Here is a 20960-nt window from a genome sequence, read left to right as displayed (position 1 = left end):
CTGGTGATGAAGAAGGGGATGTTCTCCTGATGGATGGACTGCACAGTGAGGGTGAGTGATTTGGTGATGTGTGTGATGGTCCCGGAACCTAATGGCACATTATCGAGGGCTTGAACCGGAAAAGGAGAGGAGAGCGGGTATGAGGTGATGTTGAGAGAGGCACCAGAATCCACTAATGCTGTAGATACAGTACATGAAGGACAGTCAACTAGTGCGATTGACACCAAAAAGGGTTTGGCAGAAAGTGATGAAGAGCGGATACTCACACCTGCCCCAGGAGGTGGAAGATCACGTGACCGTCCCTCTGCTCTCGTGGATCCCGAGTTGGGATGTACCAGACACTGCTGGAGCCCTCCTTAACCACAATAGAGATAGAGCCCCAGCTGTCTCCGTCTACGTCGCTCCATCACGGGGTGGCGTGTGACCCCTACCTCTATGGGTTCAGGCTCTGATCCAAAGTGTTCACTGAAGGAGGGAGAGAAGCGAATGAGAGTGCCGACGCTCCCGAAGAAGGTTATCCAGACGGATGGCCATCGCGATGAGTGCGTCTAAGGAGAGGTTGTCGTCTTGATAGGCCAGTTCCGTCTGAACCTCCTTGCGCAGTCCTCTTCTAAATAGCGTACGAAGCGACAGCGCATTCCATCTCCTGGATGCTGCTACTGTCTGGAAGGTGAGCGCATACTCGGCAACAGTCTGGTCCTCTTGCTGTAGTCAGAGTAGACGCTCACCCCCTTCTCTGCCCTCCGATGGATGATTGAAGATACCTATGGACCGAGCCATGAACCCCTCATACGAATCCAGCTCCTCTCCTCTCTCCCAGATGGCCGTGGCCCATTCCAACACCCAGTCAGCAGGGAAATAACCGTAGTAACCACCTCTCAGTGGTAGGAGCTCCCATCTAGTGTGCAAAGTAGAGAGAGTACTGGAGTAGGAACCCACGGCATGTAGATGGGGTGCCGTCATATTTATCCGGGAGGGACAAACGGGCATTGCTGACCTAGGCAGGTTGCTGGTGTGCTGGGTCGACTGGTGGTAGAGTATCCTCCGCTAGTTGAAGGCAACCCCTCTCGGGCATGTTCGAGACGTTGAACACTGCGAATAACCTCTTCCATAGCCATCCCCAGTTGTGCCAGCTGGTCGTGGTGTTGACGAAGTAACGATCTCTGCTCGTTGACCGTCTGGGAGAAATTATGATTTCCTGCTGCTTCCATTTTGTGAGGCATTATTCTGTAACGTAGACGCTGGGAGTCGAGAAGCAGGTGGTAAGTTTAATATAACATGAAATGATACAACGTAGGTGTAGCGTCTAGACATGAAAAACAGAAACAATACTGTCTGGGGAAAGAACCTAAGGGAGTGCCAGATAAAGGGGAGGTAATGAGTGAGGTAATGGAGTCCAGGTGTGCCTAATGATGAAGTGCAGGTGCGCGTAATGATTAATGCCAGGTGCGCGTAATGATGGTTCCCAGGACCGGTGGTTAGTAAACCGGCGACATCGAACGGTGGAGCGGAGGAGCGGGAGAAGACAGGGCAGATTTATGTCATCTTGTCTTCAGGAGATTTTATTATCTATTTACTTAATTTAGTCTGATCAGTGGAACAATGTGCTAAAATATAGGGTAATTAGTGTGCTTGTCATCAAGAACACTGCTCTTATTCTCCACACGTATTTTATTATAAAATGTCTTCCTAATTTTGCCAGTGTAATCACATATTTGAAATCTGATATGCCTACTTGAGTCTTTGAAAATGAATTATGAGGCTATGTATTTTTGCAGCCATTCATGGACAGTTTTGAATAAGTCATACAAAAAAGCATTGGATATTGAATACTCCAGGCCTCAAATATAATTTGCCATTTTAATATTGTACACATGCTAGGCATAGGTGGTAGAGGGACTCACAAATCCTAAACACATATTTACTCTATATAGAGTAAGATGATGGCAAGGACCTTCAACTAGTAGGCATAAACCAAAAAGAAAGGAGGACCAAGGCACTCTTCATACAATTAATTATACAATGGGTGTGTCTAATCCTGAATGCTGATGGGTTAAAACCGCATTCCAGCTGGTGTCTATTCCACAAATTACCACCCGCTAAATCTATGACGATTTAAACTGTTCCATCTGATTGTACAATCCACTGTCTCATCAGCCCAGCCAGGCAAACTATATATTGCCTGGCTGGGCAATATAAAGCATCTGGACATTATCTCACATTTATTTTGGACTAACATTTAGTTTTCAACAGTGAAGATTTGTATAATTCTTGCTGTCTGTCTATCCAACATTTGCAACATTGTTTCAATATTCAAATTCAATCTCCAGCTGGCCCATAGTAATGAACGTGTCGGGAGTCGGGATGAGACAGACAGGCAGGCAGCTTTTTTCAGCCAGTCGAAATCATGAATCAGCATCATTATTTATGGATATATACAGTGCATTCGGAAAGTATTCAGACCCCTTGACTTTTTCCACATTTTGTTAAGTTACAGCCTTATTGACAAGGGAGCACATTTTATACACCTGGGTTTTCTGAACGTTAACACTAGAAGCTTATTACCTAAAATTGATCAATTGAAAGTGTGGGTTCCCAGCTCCAATGCAGATGTGTTGGTCATTACTGAGACGTGGTTAAGAAAGAGTGTTTTGAACAGTGATGTTAACCTCTCTGGTTAAAATCTTTTTCAGCAAGACAGATCTTCCAAAGGGGGTGGAGTGGCAATCTTTACCAAGGAACACCTTCAGTGCTCGGTTGTCTCCACCAAGTCTGTCCCCAAACAATTTGATTTGCTGGTTTTAAGCATTAAACTTTCAAATAGCTCTTTGTTCACTGTTGCTGGGTGTTATCGTCCACCATCAGCACTGGCCTGTATCCTAAAGGCTCTAAGCTCTCTCCTGGCACCTTACACTAAGTCTGAATTTGTCCTGCTAGGTGTCACGAGAATTTTTATCCCAATTGTTGAACTCAACGATCACTTAAGCTTTGACCAATTCCCAGAGGTTTGTAAGACCCTGGTTAATGAAGAATTAGACAAAGCCCCCAGTCTGCAATAGATCAATCCTTTATTCAGAGAGTACTCTGAAGTCAAAAATGAGAACACAGTCATTTTATAACACACACACACACACACACACACACACACACACACACACACACACACACACACACACACACACACACACACACACACACACACACACACACACACACACACACACACACACACACACACACACACACACACACACACACACACACACACACAGCCACTCCACCTCCCTTTAGGACACTCCACCTCCCTGACTGGCTCTCGTTCAGACAAATGAGATGGCCTTCCCTGTGGCTCAGTTGGTAGAGCATGGTGTTTGCAACGCCAGGGTTGTGGGTTTGATTCCCACAGGGGGCCAGTACAAAAAAAAAATTATACAAAAAAAATTCATGAAATTAAATGAAATGTATGCATTCACTACTGTAAGTCGCTCTGGATAAGAGTGTCTACTAAAATGTAAGTGCACTCAGGCTATCCAGAAGGCCAAAGTTAGATACTTTAAGGAGCAGTTCTCTCTCTGTGGGTTTAACCCCAAGAAGTTCTGGAAAATGGTTAAAGACCTGGAGAATAAACCCTCCTCCTCACAGCTGCCCATGTCCCTTAATGTTGATGATGTCGTTGTTACTGACAAGGAGCACATGGCTGGGATCTTTAATCACCACTTTATTAAGTCAGGATTTCTATTTGACTCAGCCATACCTCCTCCTAACATTTCTTCATCTCCTTTCATCTCCCTGGCTTTCTTGATGTTTATAGTATTCTCTCTGGTTTGCAATCTGGTTTCCGCTCAGGTTATGGATGTGTCACTGCAACCTTAACTTCTATGGGCTACTCAACAGCCAGTGTAATCCCGTGGCGCGTTATTCAAATACCTTAGAAATGCTATTACTTCAATTTCTCAAACATATGACTATTTTACACCATTTTAAAGACAAGACTCTCGGTAATCTAACCACACTGTCCAATTTCAAAAAGGCTTTACAACGAAAGCAAAACATTAGATTATGTCAGCAGAGTACCCAGCCAGAAATAATCAGACACCCATTTTTCAAGCTAGCATATAATGTCACATAAACCCAAACCACAGCTAAAAGCAGCACTAACCTTTGATGATCTTCATCAGATGACAATCCTAGGACATTATGTTATACAATACATGCATGTTTTGTTCAATCAAGTTCATATTTATATCAAAAACCAGCTTTTTACATTAGCTTGTGACTAGCATGTGACTAGCATTCCCACCGAACACTGCCGGTGAATTTACTAAATTACTCACGATAAACGAAAAAAGGTTTCAAGACTGGGCATTCAACTGAGACTGCTCTTCTCTGTGTCACGGAGGCTCTCCGCACTGCTAAAGCTAACTCTCTCTCCTCTGCTCTCATCCTTCTAGACCTATCTGCTGCCTTTGATACTGTGAACCATCAGATCCTCCTCTCCACCCTCTCCGAGTTGGGCATCTCCGGCGCGGCCCACGCTTGGATTGCGTCCTACCTGACAGGTCGCTCCTACCAGGTGGCGTGGCGAGAATCTGTCTCCGCACCATGCGCTCTCACCACTGGTGTCCCCCAGGGCTCTGTTCTAGGCCCTCTCCTATTCTCGCTATACACCAAGTCACTTGGCTCTGTCATATCCTCACATGGTCTCTCCTATCATTGCTATGCAGACGACACACAATTAATCTTCTCCTTTCCCCCTTCTGATAACCAGGCGGCGAATCGCATCTCTGCATGTCTGTCAGACATATCAGTGTGGATGACGGATCACCAGCTCAAGCTGAACCTCGGCAAGACGGAGCTGCTCTTCCTCCCGGGGAAGGACTGCCCGTTCCATGATCTCGCCATCACGGTTGACAACTCCCTTGTGTCCTCCTCCCAGAGTGCTAAGAACCTTGGCGTGATCCTGGACAACACCCTGTCGTTCTCCACTAACATCAAGGTGGTGACCCGATCCTGTAGGTTCATGCTCTACAACATTCGCAGAGTACGACCCTGCCTCACACAGGAAGCGGTGCAGGTCCTAATCCAGGCACTTGTCATCTCCCGTCTGGATTACTGCAACTCGCTGTTGGCTGGGCTCCCTGCCTGTGCCATTAAACCCCTACAACTCATCCAGAACGCCGCAGCCCGTCTGGTGTTCAACCTTCCCAAGTTCTCTCACGTCACCCCGCTCCTCCGCTCTCTCCACTGGCTTCCAGTTGAAGCTCGCATCCGCTACAAGACCATGGTGATTGCCTACGGAGCTGTGAAGGGAACGGCACCTCCATACCTTCAGGCTCTGATCAGGCCCTACACCCAAACAAGGGCACTGCGTTCATCCACCACTGGCCTGCTGGCCCCCCTACCTCTGAGGAAGCACAGTTCCCGCTCAGCCCAGTCAAAACTGTTCGCTGCTCTGGCACCCCAATGGTGGAACAAGCTCCCTCACGACGCCAGGACAGCGGAGTCAATCACCACCTTCCGGAGACACCTGAAACCCCACCTCTTTAAGGAATACCTAGGATAGGATAAAGTAATCCTTCTAACCCCCCCCTTAAAAGATTTAGATGCACTATTGTAAAGTGGTTGTTCCACTGGATATCATAAGGTGAATGCACCATTTTGTAAGTCGCTCTGGATAAGAGCGTCTGCTAAATGACTTAAATGTAAATGTAATAAACGTTCACAAAAAACCTAATTATTTTATGAATTATAGATACAGAACTCCTCTATGCACTCGATATGTCCGATTTTAAAATAGCTTTTCGGTGAAAGCACATTTTGCAATATTCTCAGTAGATAGCCCGGCATCACAGGGCTAGCTATTTAGACACCCAGCAAGTTTAGCACTCACCAAAGTCAGATTTACTATAAGAAAAATGTTATTTCCTTTGCTGTTCTTCGTCAGAATGCACTCCCAGGACTTCTACTTCAATAAAGAATGTTGGTTTGGTCCCAAATAATCCATTGTTATATCCAAATAGCGGCGTTTTGTTCGTGCGTTCAAGACACTATCCGAAAGGGTAAATAAGGGTGACGAGCATGGCGCATTTCGTGACAAAAAAAATCTAAATATTCCATTACCGTACTTCGAAGCATGTCAACCGCTGTTTAAAATCAATTTTTATGCAATTTTTCTCGTAAAAAAGCGATAATATTCCGACCGGGAAAGCCTGTATACATACAAAGAGAGAGAAAATAAATACATCTCGTGCCCTCGTGCACGAGCGTGAGTCTCAGAGTACTCTGACCAGCCACTTTCCAAACGCGATAATGTGTTTCAGCCAGAGGCTGCCTCGATATCATTCAGATTTTTCCCGGGTTCTGAGAGCCTATGGGAGCCGTAGGAAGTGTCACGTTACGGCAAAGATCCTCAGTCTTCAATAAAAAGAGCCAAGATGAACAACAACTTGTCAGAGAGGGCGCTTCCTGTTTGGAATCTTCTCAGGTTTTTGCCTGCCATATGAGTTCTGTTATACTCACAGACACCATTCAAACAGTTTTAGAAACTTTAGGGTGTTTTCTATCCAAAGCCAATAATTATATGCATATTCTAGTTACTGGGCAGGAGTAGTAACCAGATTAAATTGGGTACGTTTTTTATCCGGCCGTGTCAATACTGCCCCCTAGCCCTAACAGGTTAAAGGTCCTAAATTATGTCAGCATGTTGTGCTGCTATTTTTATTGACTTGGCCAAAGCTTTTGATATGGTAGACCATTCCATTCTTGTAGGCCAGCTAAGGAGTATTGGGGTCTCTGAGGGGTCTTTGGCCTGGTTTGCAACAGTGGGGGAAAAAGTATTTGATCCCCTGCTGATTTTGTACATTTGCTCACTTACAAAGAAATCACCAGTCTATAATTTTAATAGTAGGTTTATTTGAACAGTGAGAGACAGAATAACAACAAAAAAATCCAGAAAAACGCATTTAAAAAATGTTATAAAATGATTTGCATTTTAATGAGGGAAATAAGTATTTGACCCCTCTGCAAAACATGACTTAGTACTTGGTGGCAAAACCCAATCACAGAGGTCAGACGTTTCTTGTAGTTGGCACCAGGTTTGCACACATCTCAGTAGGAATTTTGTCCCACTCCTCTTTGCAGATCTTCTCCAAGTCATTAAGGTTTCGAGGCTGACGTTTGGCAACTCGAACCTTCAGCTCCCTCCACAGATTTTTTATGGGATTAAGGTCTGGAGACTGGCTAGGCCACTCCAGGACCTTAATGTGCTTCTTCTTGAGCCACTCCTTTGTTGCCTTGGCCGTGTGTTTTGGGTAATTGTCATGCTGGAATACCCATCTACGACCCATTTTCAATGCCCAGGCTGAGAGAGGGAGGTTCTCACCCAAGATTTGACGGTACATGGCCCTGTTCATCGTCCCTTTGATGCAGTGAAGTTGTCCTGTCCCCTTAGCAGAAAAACACCCCCAAAGCATAATGTTTCCACCTCCATGTTTGACGGTGGGGATGGTGTTCTTGGGGTCATAGGCAGCATTCCTCCTCCTCCAAACACGGCGAGCTGAGTTGATGTCAAAGAGCTCCATTTTGGTCTCATCTGACCATAACACTTTCACCAGTTGTCCTCTGAGTCATTCAGATGTTCATTGGCAAACTTCAGACAGGCATGTATATGTATTCTTGAGCAGAGGGACCTTGTGGGCACTGCAGGATTACAGTCCTTCATGGCGTTGTGTGTTACCAATTGTTTTCTTGGTGAATATGGTCCCAGCTGCTTTGAGATCATTGACAAGATCCTCCCGTGTAGTTCTGGGCTGATTTCTCACCGTTCTCATGATCATTGCAACTCCACGAGGTGAGATCTTGCATGGAGCCCCAGGCCGAGGGATGTTGACAGTTCTTTTGTGTTTCTTCCATTTGCGAATAATCTCACCAAATGTTGTCACCTTCTCACCAAGCTGCTTGGCGATGGTCTTGTAGCCCATTCCAGCCTTGTGTAGGTCTACAATCTTGTCCCTGACATCCTTGGAGAGCTCTTTGGTCTTGGCCATGGTGGAGAGTTTGGAATCTGATTGATTGATTGCTTCTGTGGACAGGTGTCTATTTTACAGGTAACAAGCTGCGGTTAGGAGCACTCCCTTTAAGAGTGTGCTCCTAATCTCAGCTCGTTACCTGTATAAAAGACACCTGGGAGCCAGAAATCTTTCTGATTGAGAGGGGGTCAAATACTTATTTCCCTCATTAAAATGAAAATCAATTTATAACATTTTTGACATGCGTTTTTCTGGATTATTTTGTTGTTATTCTGTCTCTCACTGTTCGAATAAACCTACCATTAAAATTATAGACTGATCCTTTCTTTGTCAGTGGGCAAACGTACAAAATCAGCAGGGGATCAAATACTTTTTTCCCCCACTGTACCTACCTTTCTCAAAGAGTGCAGTGTATAAAGTCAGAACATCTGCTATCTCAACCACTGCCTGTCAGCAAGGTAGTATCCCAAGGCTCAATCTTAAACCCCGCGCTCTCCCAATATACATCAACTACATAGCTCAGGCAGTAGGAAGCTCTCTAATCCATTTATATGCAGATGATAAAGTCTTATACTCCCCTGGCCCCTCCCTGGATTTTGTGTGGAACGCTCTACAACAAAGCTTTCTTAGTGTCCAAGAAGATTTCTCTGCTCTTAACCTTATTCTGAACACCTCTAAAACAAAGCTAATGTGGTTTGGTAAGAAGAATGCCCCTCTCCCCACCGGTGTGATTACTATCTTTGAGGGTTTAGAGCTTGAGGAAGTCACCTCATACAATTACTTGGGAGTATGGCTAGACGGTACACTGTCCTTCTCTCAGCACATATCAAAGCTGCAGGCTAAGGCTAAATCTAGACTTGGTTTCCTCTATCGTAATCACTCCTCTTTCACCCAAGCTGCCAAACTGACCTTGATTCAGATGACCATCCTACCCATGCTAGATTACGGAGACGTAATTTATAGATCGGCAGGTATGGGTGCTCTCGAGAGGCTAGATGTTCTTTACCATTCGGCCATCAGATTTGGCACCAATGCTCCATATAGGACACATCACTGCACTCTATACTCCTCTGTAAACTGGTCATCTCTGTATACCCGTCGCAAGACCCTCTGGTTGATTCTTATTTATAAAACCCTCTTAGGCCTCACTCCCCCCATCTGAGATACCTACTGCATCCTCCACGTACAACACTTGTTCCGCCAGTCACATTCTGTTAAAGGTCCCCAAAGCACACAAATCCCTGGGTCGCTCCTCTTTTCAATTCGCTGCAGCTAGCGACTGGAACAAGTTGCAAAAACACTCAAACTGGACAGTTTCATCTCCATCTCTTCATTCAAGACTCAATCATGGACACTCTTACTGACAGTTGTGGCTGCTTCGCCTGATGTATTGTTGTCTCTACCTTCTTGCCCTTTGTGCTGTTGTCTTTGCCCAATAGTGTTTGTACCATGCTGTGCTGCTGCAATGTTGTGTTGCTACCATGTTGTTGTCATGTTGTGTTTCTACTATGCTGTGTTGTCATGTGTTGCTGCCATGCTATGTTGTTGTCTTAGGTCTCTCTTTATGTAGTGTTGTGGTGTCTTTCTTGTCGTGATGTGTGTTTTGTCCCTTATTTTTATTTTTAATCCCAGCCCCAATCCCTGCAGGAGCCCTTTTGGTAGGCTGTCATTGTAAATAAGAATTTGTTCATAACTGACTTGCCTAGTTAAATAAAGGTTAAATAAAAGAAAAATATGCCAAATAAATGTCACTAGAAAACAGCTTAAACAAATGCAGCTACTTTGGTGTTTTTCTGGCTTCACTGTTTGACGTGACTGTAAATTAGCCGTAATTGGCTAGCTAGCAAGCAAGGGATAAGAATGTTGACTGCCAGTATGGCAATAGAACATTTAGAAAGAACGAATGATTGGGTCGTGTCAATAGATACAAAACAAAAAGACTTGGTCGCGTCTCTGGCAACTGAACCAATAGAACGAACTACCAGCCAGTTTGGGTAGCAACCCTAGATTTATGTCGGGACTATATCTTGTGGGATGAAATAGTATGAATAAATTCATCAAAATAAAAGAAATTATGAAAATATGTAAATCATTATTTTAATATTGGTAACCCATTGTATAAAAGTTATAATGCCCTCGATGCCGGTGTTTGGAGGATATATTGGCACGGTTTGCCGACCCGAGAGAACAACACCCATGCCAATATATCCCCCAAACACCGGCTTCTCTGGCATTATCACTTAATTAAAATGTATTTATTTGTATAACTACCTGAATATTGATACTCATAAAAATGTTCTTGAAGGTTGAGTGATTTTGAGAAATGAATTGTAATAAGAACAACATTTTTAAACACCCAGCACTTGGGAAACATAGATCAGGCGTGGCCAACACTCCTGGAGCGCAAAAGAATTCACCAAAATTACAAAATGTTTCTGTCCTTACCTTGAAAGCAGTCTATGGACAAGGAGACTGCAATCTATGTTTGGTTACCCACTGCCATCAACCATTAAATTAGTATTTCATGTGCAGAGCCTTGGTGTAGTGGTAACACTGCCCGACATGTCGCATACAACTTTCCACCTGAGAACAGGAATCAATCACTGCTTCCAACCTTCCACTGTCTCTCCCATTAGTGTCTCCCCATCTAATTTCAAACAACCTCAAAATTATGTAAAATAAATATATATGTGCATACTTTAAATTGAATCCCCCAAAAATCACAAAGAAAGAAAGTGATACAATTTTGAGTGTTCTTTTAATGTTCAAAGCATCCTGAATACAATTGACCTGTATTCAGATGATAGGCGTAAACCATATAAAAATACATAGAATTGCAGGAAATGAGCTTTAAAACAGTAACATTTTCAGACCCCCATCTTGGGGTTGTGCCAGGGGGCAATAAAATTATCATAGCAAATCTCATCTAATTTTCTTCAAAAGTTGGCAGCCCTGGAAATATTAGGCTACTCTTATGCAGCCCAACACCCTTTTGGACCGACACTGACAGTTAGGTAGCAGCAATATAGTGAGACATGTCATTAGATGTCTGCTACTAGCAAAATATATGGTTATGCACATCCTGCAGACTAGCTGGACTGACAGTGAGTGTAAATTACTGTGTTACTATACTAGCTATATAATGAGAATAGGATGACTGGCTACTACTATACTAGTCTTTAGCAGACCAAGCTAGCAGTAAGTGACAGCTAGATAGCTAGCCAGCAAATCAAGACATGAGCATGCTTTTATTATCTGGCAAAGCAGAACGTAGCTAACGTTCTGGAACAAATTGGGTTATTTACCAAGTTTGATGGCACTATATGCGAGGCATTAGTTAAGCTTTTTTCCTGGCATAATTAACTTTTTTTCTTGCTAAAAATGTCAAACGCAGTCCCTGGATTCTGGAGCCATAACCTAAATCTCACGATAGCTTGTTTTAATTGAAGACCTAAAAGCAATATGTGTCCATCTAGCGAAAGCCCCGAATTTCAGATCGCCATTACTTTTGAGTGAACTGGGAAATTCAAAGAACATTTTTGTCATCCTGAGTAAAGGGACATTTTCACCAAATCTATCCATCAAGCAAGTGCTCCATGTCTTGCAATGTCTGCATTTCCTTTTGCTGTAAAAATAAAATCAGTAAAATTAGGCATTTGATGACAATTTATTTGACACATCAAATTAATAAATTCACTCATCAAAGCATTGAAGAAATTGCAGCTCACTTTTGCAATAATGACAAGAAAGTTTCCTGAGATGACAATGTCATAAACAATTTGACAACAGTCCGTCAAGCTGTTGGATTGTAAAAAAAAAAGATTTAAAAAAAAAGAGAGCCTCTAATCAAAGTTATGGTCAAACGCTAATGTCTAGAACATGTTACACTCACACACTGACTCATTGTGTAAGTATTATACCAGACATGAAAAATGTTTTTTTTACACATCAATTACAGACACTGACAAAATATTTCAAATAGTTCTAAAGTAACAGATAATTACATACAGATACAAACTGTTAATCTGCTACAAGCAAGTCAGACTGAAAATTGATTGACTGAATTTCTTACTTTTTAAAAACTCTGCATTGTTCATTAAGGGCCCATAAGTAAGCACATGAAAAACGCAATTTGATTTGAAACATTTGGAGACAACAAGAGGTCATATGAGGCCCAGGGGAATAAACATCAAGACTTGCATTTTGACAGCATAACATCTGCTAAACCATGTGGGGAGAGTTGGCATTTGGTTTCCCGTGAATTGACCACGTGATTATTTCTACAATGTTGCAAGTACATTTGAACAGATGACTCAAAATGAAAAGCTAGAGACCATGCCATAAAAAGCAAATGTGATTCTCTTTGGCCAATGCAAAAGTTCACCCTCTATACTAAAACTGTTGTACAGGAGCTAATCTTTCCTGACAAAAAAACAGTATTCTCTCTTCTCTGTGCCTTTACAGTGCTTCATTGGGCAGCAGGAGCACCTTTGGAAATATATATTAAATGGTAACTAACAACACAAAAAATGGACTTTGTCTTAAAGGGAAGGGGTGACCGGTGGTGAAAATGTAATCGACCCTGTCTTGTGGCCCTGGGGAACTGTTCTTCTCCATGAACAATCCAAACTCCTTTCTATGGGAAGTTCTCAATTGCATACTCCTCCTGTCCTCTCTCCTCAAAACCCACTGGAGGAGAACGTCAGAGGGGCGGGACCTCTGGCTTTCTCATCCAAAGGGTTTTGAGAAGGAGACGAGAAGTGGATGCGAGGAGTATGCAACTGAGATCTTCTCTATCGATTCCATCACTGATTGGTCCCTGGTTCGGCTTCTTCCTCTGTCGCTGATTGGCTGGAGTCTTCCTTCTGTGGCCTCACAGAACTCTTACTAATGGTCAGTAGATCTCGCAGCTCCTTGTTTTCAATCTAAATGCATGAGAATATTGGCCATGGGTTGATAAATAGTATTTTTATTTACCCGGACCCAGAGTCATAGTCTTAGATAATAATAAAATAGTAATAAAATTGCTTGATTTAACAACATTTTACCTCTAGCTGGGCAAGCCTCTCTCGCACAGAGCAGTAATGCTGGTCATCCACCTGAACAGCTCTTCTCATCACCTGACCCATCTCGCATATCCGCTCCAGTTGGCTTTGCACTTCCTTCATGATAATACAAATTCAAACAAATAAAACATGACACATAGCTAATACATTTATCACATGATAAAAACAGAGTCAATGTCAAATGTTATTACATTCATTCTGAGTAGACAGAAAGGGTGTGTACCTTGGCATGGTCCTCATGAAGGCTAAGAACAGGCTTTGTGTCCAGCTCCTTCTTTTCCATCATAAGCTGTAGCATTTGCTTGCGGTATCTACCCATGATCAATTCTAGCGCATACTGGTGCTCCTCCAAAGACAGCCACAGTTCTGTGGAGATTTAACACATCACCGGTCATATCTGTGCCTCAAATATATGACACATACATTGGTGTAATATATTAACAGCTGATGTTTTTCTCGTGCTGCAAACATTTGACACCGAATGACATTTGACTGAGACAAAGTGGGGTAGAATAAAATATTACAGTGATTAAAACATATGAATTGTGTCTTGCCTCGGTTTTCTTGCTGTAGTTCCTTTATTTGGGTATTCTCTTGCGTTAACAGGACGTGAGGCTTGTACTTTGACAACTCCTGTATCTCAGAACTTTCCTCCATGTACTAGGGGAACAGTGAACAGATAAATCCAAGGCTCTCATCTATATGCCATTAAAAAAAATACTAGATACGTATTCAGCAAGCTCGAAAGATAGCAGCAACCAAATGTACCTTGTCTGGAAGGGCATTCCCCACCTCTCTCATGCCCTGAACCTTCTGGCTGAGCGCTCCAGACTGTTCGATCAGTCCTTCCGCCGCCGTGTCGTGCTCTTTGAGCCTCTCAAGCAGCGTGCGAGCATCGCCAAGAACCTTTTCCAAAGTGCACGCCATACCTTTCTGCACTAGCTTGATTACAAACGGAAGACGCAGGTCCTTTTTACATTACATTTGCTAGCTAAATTAGCTAACCAATCATCGAAATAGCTAACCTTAGCTAGCTAGTTACAGTGGCAGATCTTTTGTAGATTAGCGGACAGATTAAATCCTTGCTTTACTGATATACGTCATAGATAAACATGAGTATCGTCAAGTATTTTGTGAAAATTGACCAAAATATCAAGAAATACTTCAAAAACAAACTCTCTGACCTGGAGACCGCTGTTTTCGGAACAAAATGTGACTCATTAGTTTTACATCACTTCCGGTCGTAAGCAGGGTTGCGTTCAAGATAGTAACACAGTTTCTAAACCCATAGGCGCAACATCGCGAGACTTCCAGGAACGCTTTTGAAATAGATAAACCAAACCAGCCTGCGGTTTGGTGTTAGAGAAGTCACTGAACACCTTTACATGCAGACCAATGTCCCGTTATTATTCGGGTACTGAAGTATTCGATTTCTGAGTTGTCATATAAACATCATATCCCGTTTACAATAACCCGAAAAAGTTTGTATCCCAGTTATGAGAAACCCGGATAAGATGCATGGGATAAGCTGATTTTAGACGGGATACTGTGGCATGTAACCATCTTATCCCCTTTACCACAGATAACAGTGAGGTTTAGGTATAAGAATATTTGCCTTTACAGTTGTTTTTCACGGTCTGCGCAGTTTCGCATATCATAGGTGTTGTGTGATGGCAAACAAATCACTTCAAAAAGTCGGCTACCTGCGCAGTTTGATCCACCATGATTCCATAATAATTTATTGTGCTGATGGACTCCGCACTCTGCTCTGCACTGGACATTATAGCGGAGCCTACTGGCCACTTTCACATCTAATTTAGACACGTTTCTGCTTATAATTTCCAACATTTGGTAGGCCATTTGTTTGTCAACTAAAGTTAGATACATGCAGCTTCTCTTCTGTCTTAACTTGTTGCCACAGAAAACTATGAAGTAGTTCTCACCTGAATAATGTCTTACATCGATAGAATGAATGCGTTTGTAATCTAGTTAACATCGGTAAAGGTGTCTGTTTCGTTTAGGGACCGGGGATTAAACGCAATAACTTCAAAACAGTGGAAAGATTGGTCCTGTGCAAAATGTCTCAATGTCATCAGTTTGACCGGTTTTAATGGGAAAAAACGGAGAAAACAATAAAACACGTTTCTGACTGCATTCAATTCCTCTTGGGTGCATATTTTTGTGGTTGAAATACTGTCTGCTTGCATAACAGTGTCAAAGATAACACATTACATGCATATTCACATTCTCTCAAGAGATGCTGAAATAATGAAATAATATTTCTCCATTCCTGTTCCCAAGACAAAATTAACATTTGTTGTATCATTTTACTGCAAGAAATGCATAATTTTTCAAGAGTTAATGGCATATTACATCATGTGAGAGGTTATAGGCCTACCTACAGTCAGTGTCCATATTTCAATATTCTGTTTAATCATGGATACAGGGATACTCATGAGCGGATATAGAAGGTGCATGTAAACTGCTTATCCCGAATAAGACCTTAAGCGGGATATGAGTTACTATCCGGAATACTGTGCACATGTAAACGTGTTCACCTGAGAGTAGTGAAAAATGATTCCTTAGTTGTTCATTTTCTCGAAATCTAATGGCACAACCTAGATTCGAGCCAATGTCTTAAGTAGATGAACATGTTATTACCTCCAACCTTGTGAAAGCATAAACTGACAAACATAGTCTCAGAGCATTTCGTATTATTCAGTACGTATTATTCAGACAGTCCATTTAGTGTGAAATGTTACGTTTGGTATGATTACATAAGACAGATGGTTACTTAAGGCAAAAACAAAAGGACTTTGGTCTTTACCTCGTCTTTACCACGTTCACGTGCTCGTCAGAACCAGGAAACGTACATTTTTTAATTGCTAACTTGTTGTAGTTAAGCCACATTCAATACAACTGGGGACTTGGAAAAAACGACCACCGACTGGGATATATTTTTTGGAACGGTCATCCAACTCAGAATTCCAACTCGGGAACTTGGGCCTCTTTCTAGCTCTCCGACTTTCCAACCTGAATTTCACTGACATCAGGATTTGACCTCATATTTTCCAGAGTTCCCAGTTGCCTTGAACGCACCATTATACCACATTGTTCTATCTAGTTCCGACTAACATGTGAACGCGGCATCATACCCTAACTTTGTGAAGGTATTGCGTGACGATTAGCTAGCTATCGTGTGACTCAGCATGATAACGTGAATGCAATTGGTCGACAGTCTGCTGGGTGGGGCGTTAGACGTTTCTCCATTCATTGCACAATAGGATTCCTATCTCCTTCTTTCTCTAATATCTCTGGGATCCGTTTTGATTTTAGCATGTAAATCTTGGTGGGGCAACTCCCCCAAATGTTTTTAGATGCATGCCAGCAAAGACACTACACAGCACAACACTAAACAATACATGGATTGCACTATAACGGCGACAAGCGGTGCCCACAAACTGTTAGGGCCTACATAAAGTTGTCCCAAGAGCAGAGCTTTCTTTCCAGCACAATGAAGTGAATCCTTACCAGCACTACACTTGGCTATCAGCGGAGCCTTGTCTGACAGCAAAACAATTCATTCAGCCTTGTTTACTGCCTTTTTAAAAACATAGCTGATCTTTTTTATTTATTTTTATTTCACCTTTAGGCAAGTTGAGAACAAGTTCTCATTTACAATTGCGACCTGGCCAAGATAAAGCAAAGCAGTTTGACACATACAACAACACAGAGTTACACATGGAGTAAAACAAACATACAGTCAATAATACAGTCGAAAAATAAGTCTATATACAATGTGAGCAAATGAGGTGAGATAAGGGAGGTAAAGGCAAAAAAAAGGCCATGGTGGAGAAGTACATACAATATAGCATGTAAAACACTGGAATGGTAGATTTGCTGTGGAAGAAAGTGCAAAGTAGAAATATAAATAATGGGGTGCAAAGGAGCAAAATAAATAAATACAGTAGGAGAGAGGTAGTTGTTTGGGCTAAATTATAGATGGGCTATGTACAGGTGCAGTAATCTGTGAGCTGCTCTGGCAGCTGGTGCTAAAAGCTAGTGAGGGAGATAAGTGTTTCCAGTTTCAGAGATTTTTGTAGTTCGTTCCAGTCATTGGCAGCAGAGAACTGGAAGGAGAGGCGGCCGAAGGAGGAATTGGCTTTGGGGGTGCTACAGGTGGGTGCTGCTATGGTGACCAGCGAGCTGAGATAAGGGGGGACTTTACCTAGCAGGGTCTTGTAGATGACCTGGAGCCAGTGGGTTTGGCGACGAGTATGAAGCGAGGGCCAGCCAACAAGAGCGTTCAAGTCACAGTGGTGGGTAGTATATGGGGCTTTGGTTACAAAACGGATGGCACTGTGATAGACTGCATCCAATTTATTGAGTAGGGTATTGGGGGCTATTTTGTAAATGACATCGCCGAAGTCGAGTATTGGTAGGATGGTCAGTTTTACGAGGGTATGTTTGGCAGCATGAGTAAAGGATGCTTTGTTGCGAAATAGGAAACCAATTCCAGATTTAATTTTGGAATGGAGATGTTTGATGTGAGTCTGGAAGGAGAGTTTACAGTCTAACCAGACACCTAGGTATTTGTAGTTGTCCACATATTCAGAAGTCAGAACCGTCCAGAGTAGTGACGCTGGACGGGCGAGCAGGTGCAGGCAGCGATCGGTTGAAGAGCATGCATTTAGTTTTACTTGTATTTAAGAGCAGTTGGAGGCCACGGAAGGAGAGTTTTATGGCATTGAAGCTCATCTGGAGGGTTGTTAACACAGTGTCCAAAGAAGGGCCAGAAGTATACAGAATGGTGTCGTCTGCGTAGAGGTGGATAAGAGACTCACCAGCAGCAAGAGCAACATCATTGATGTATACAGAGAAGAGAGTCGGCCCAAGAATTGAACCCTGTGGCACCCCCATAGAGACTGCCAGAGGTCCGGACAACAGGCCCTCCGATTTGACACACTGAACTCTATCAGAGAAGTAGTTGGTGAACCAGGCGAGGCAATCATTTGAGGAACCAAGACTATTGAGTCTGCCGATGAGGATGTGGTGATTGACAGAGTCGAAAGCCTTGGCCAGGTCAATGAATACGGCTGCACAGTATTGTTTCTTATTGATGGCGGTTAAGATATCGTTTAGGACCTTGAGCGTGGCTGAGGTGCACCCATGACCAGCTCTGAAACCAGATTGCATAGCGGAGAAGGTGCGGTGGGATTCGAAATGGTCAGTAATCTGTTTGTTGACTTGGCTTTTGAAGACCTTAGAAAGGCAGGGTAGGATAGATATAGGTCTGTAGCAGTTTGGGTCAAGAGTGTCCCAAACTATGGCTGACTTGCTTAAACAAATGTGGTTTCTACTGACAATTGAGATGTACAAACTATGGCATAAGGGAACAATGAGCGAATAAGAGGCATTCCGTAATTTCGATTAGGACATTAATGAGCGAGCGACGACGGATGTAGTCAATATAACTGTGTTCAGCACTTTTGAAATGTACAGCGACAGAATGCAGAATATGGGCTGCTCTTACAGTATTTTTCCTGTACACCAAGTCAGAACCGTAGGATAAATAAAGGGGGAATATAAGCAGACAATGAAATCTCTTACAATATTCGATTTTGACATTTCTCAAAAACAGGTTATAGGCTACCTGTGCAGCAATACCGAGTCAGAACAGTAACGCTAGGTGAAATTAAGTGGTGAAAATAGACCAAATGATTAGGGTGAGGCACATGGTCTACTAACAGCTTACTACAGAACATACACTTAGTATTCATTTCTTAGCTATAGTACACATATCTCCCTTGCATATTACATAATTTATGCAGCAGCATACAATACATTTTTGGACTCACCTTGGCTTGTGATCTGCTCACATAAACATGAAGGTGGAGCGGCAGTCCTTTGTGGGCAAATTTTGTCATCAAACTTTGTCATCAAAGTCTGGCATTCTCTGGATTTATGGTGTGAACTCAGAAAAAAAACACAGCCACTCCATTGAATAGCAGGCTACTGGTTGCTTTGCAATGCTTGCAGTTAGCCACTGACTCCTTCCAAATGACTCATTGTTGAATTTGCGATTTCCAACTTGTTGTGTAATCTTTGTCCAACCGCCGATGAGCACCGATACGTTTTATCTATAATGTCTCTTCATATGACAAGGATTAAAAAGGATTTGCCAGTAGATTGCCAACGCTAAGACTTTGAAAGTAAGATGTTGACATGATCTGTTCAATCAAAGATACTGTACATATAGCGTGATTTGACGTCATTTTATCTGTGGCCAATGACCTTGAGCCTTCTTGGATGGGCACTTGTAATATAACTCTATGGCAGAACCCAAAGGGCTGACATGTTGGATGTCTACCCTTACTAAGGACTTAAACTTGACGATGACGTCGTCTCCCCATAAGTGACAGAACACTGAGCCAATCATGGCGCAATGCTCCTATTTTTGGCTGGCTCGCCCCACCACCACAGAAAACTGGGGCGGCAGGCTACCTGGGTTAGAGCGTTGGACTAGTAACCGAAAGGTTGCAAGATCAAATCCCCGAGCTGACAAGCTAAAAACCTGTCATTCTGCCCCTGAACCCACTGTTCCTAGGCTGTCATTGAAAATAAGAATTTGTTCTTAACTGACTTGCCTTGTTAAATAAAGGTAAAATTAAAGAAAGAGTCGAAACACCTGCATTTGGAGCTGCCTTACTCAAGAAAACAAAAAAGAAACGGTGTGTATGTAGCTTTATTAACGCAATAATATATATATTTTACATTGTGTTACGTTCCCCAGTTTCTGTGTTGTGGTTTGTGTATTATCATGTATGTATTTCAGGAAATGGATTCCTGAAATTCTCTACGAGCAGCTGATTGGTCAATCAACATTGATGATTGGAGAGCTGACCCCGCCCCCTCGTCAGGACGCAGCTGTCTCAATTAACAACCCCAATATAAGCCAGTGTGCTGTTGCTCAGGGAAAGAGAGAGACACTGAGATTTTTTGCTGAGAGAGGAGGTTGAAGGCAGAGGGTTATATATGTTGGTTGTTTCTCAGAAAGAGAATTGGGTATGTACTTAGTTAGTTTAGTGCACCAGGTGGTGCTAGTTAGGTAAGTAGTGGGTAGGCAGGTAAGGTAGGAGAGGGGGTTTTGATATTTACTTTCTTTGCTTTGGTTCCGTCCAGCCCCTTTTCCCCAAACTTACCGTGTGAAGGAATAAATTCCCTGTTAACGGTATTCTCTGCCTATTTGTCATCCTTACTCACACCTACAGTCCATATCTCTTTCACACCACGGAGAGTTAAGTTGTAGTAGGGTGTTGCGTTCCCTCTTTCTAGAGGCGTGCGTAACACATTGTTTGAAAACTGATGTGACACATACAGTGGGGCAAAAAAGTATTTAGTCAGCCACCAATTGTGCAAGTTCTCCCACTTAAAAAGATGAGAGGCCTGTAATTTTCATCATAGGTACACGTCAACTATGAAAGACAAAATGAGAAAAAAAATCCAGAAAATCACATTGTAGGATTTTTAATTAATTTATTTGCAAACTATGGTGGAAAATAAGTATTTGGTCACCTACAAACAAGCAAGATTTCTGGCTCTCACAGACCTGTAACTTCTTCTTTAAGAGGCTCCTCTGTCCTCCACTCGTTACCTGGCACCTGTTAATGGCACCTGTTTGAACTTGTTATCAGTATAAAAGACATCTGTCCACAACCTCAAACAGTCACACTCCAAACTCCACTATGGCCAAGACCAAAGAGCTGTCAAAGGACACCAGAAACAAAATTGTAGACCTGCACCAGGCTGGGAAGACTGAATCTGCAATAGGTAAGAAGCTTGGTTTGAAGAAATCAACTGTGGGAGC

At 42.7% G+C, this 20960-nt stretch overlaps 1 protein-coding gene across 3 annotated transcripts; it reads right to left on the bottom strand.

Moving 5' to 3' along the window:
- Nucleotides 1-10768: 10768 nt before the first annotated feature.
- sike1 (suppressor of IKBKE 1) lies at nucleotides 10769-16187 on the bottom strand. Of its 3 annotated transcripts, none has more exons than XM_014145627.2 (6): nucleotides 15921-16187; nucleotides 13862-14035; nucleotides 13648-13753; nucleotides 13317-13459; nucleotides 13076-13189; nucleotides 11676-12952 (listed from the first exon to the last, which is right to left on the bottom strand). In XM_014145627.2, the coding sequence occupies exons 2-6, from the start codon at nucleotides 14018-14020 to the stop codon at nucleotides 12833-12835; spliced, it is 642 nt and encodes a 213-aa protein (XP_014001102.1). In that variant the 5' UTR covers nucleotides 14021-14035; nucleotides 15921-16187; the 3' UTR covers nucleotides 11676-12832.
- Nucleotides 16188-20960: the final 4773 nt, after the last annotated feature.

This window comes from Salmo salar, chromosome ssa15 (assembly GCF_905237065.1).
Source record: "Salmo salar chromosome ssa15, Ssal_v3.1, whole genome shotgun sequence".
In the NCBI taxonomy this organism is placed as follows: Eukaryota; Metazoa; Chordata; class Actinopteri; order Salmoniformes; family Salmonidae; genus Salmo; species Salmo salar.
This window is presented reverse-complemented; position numbering and strand designations above follow the sequence as displayed.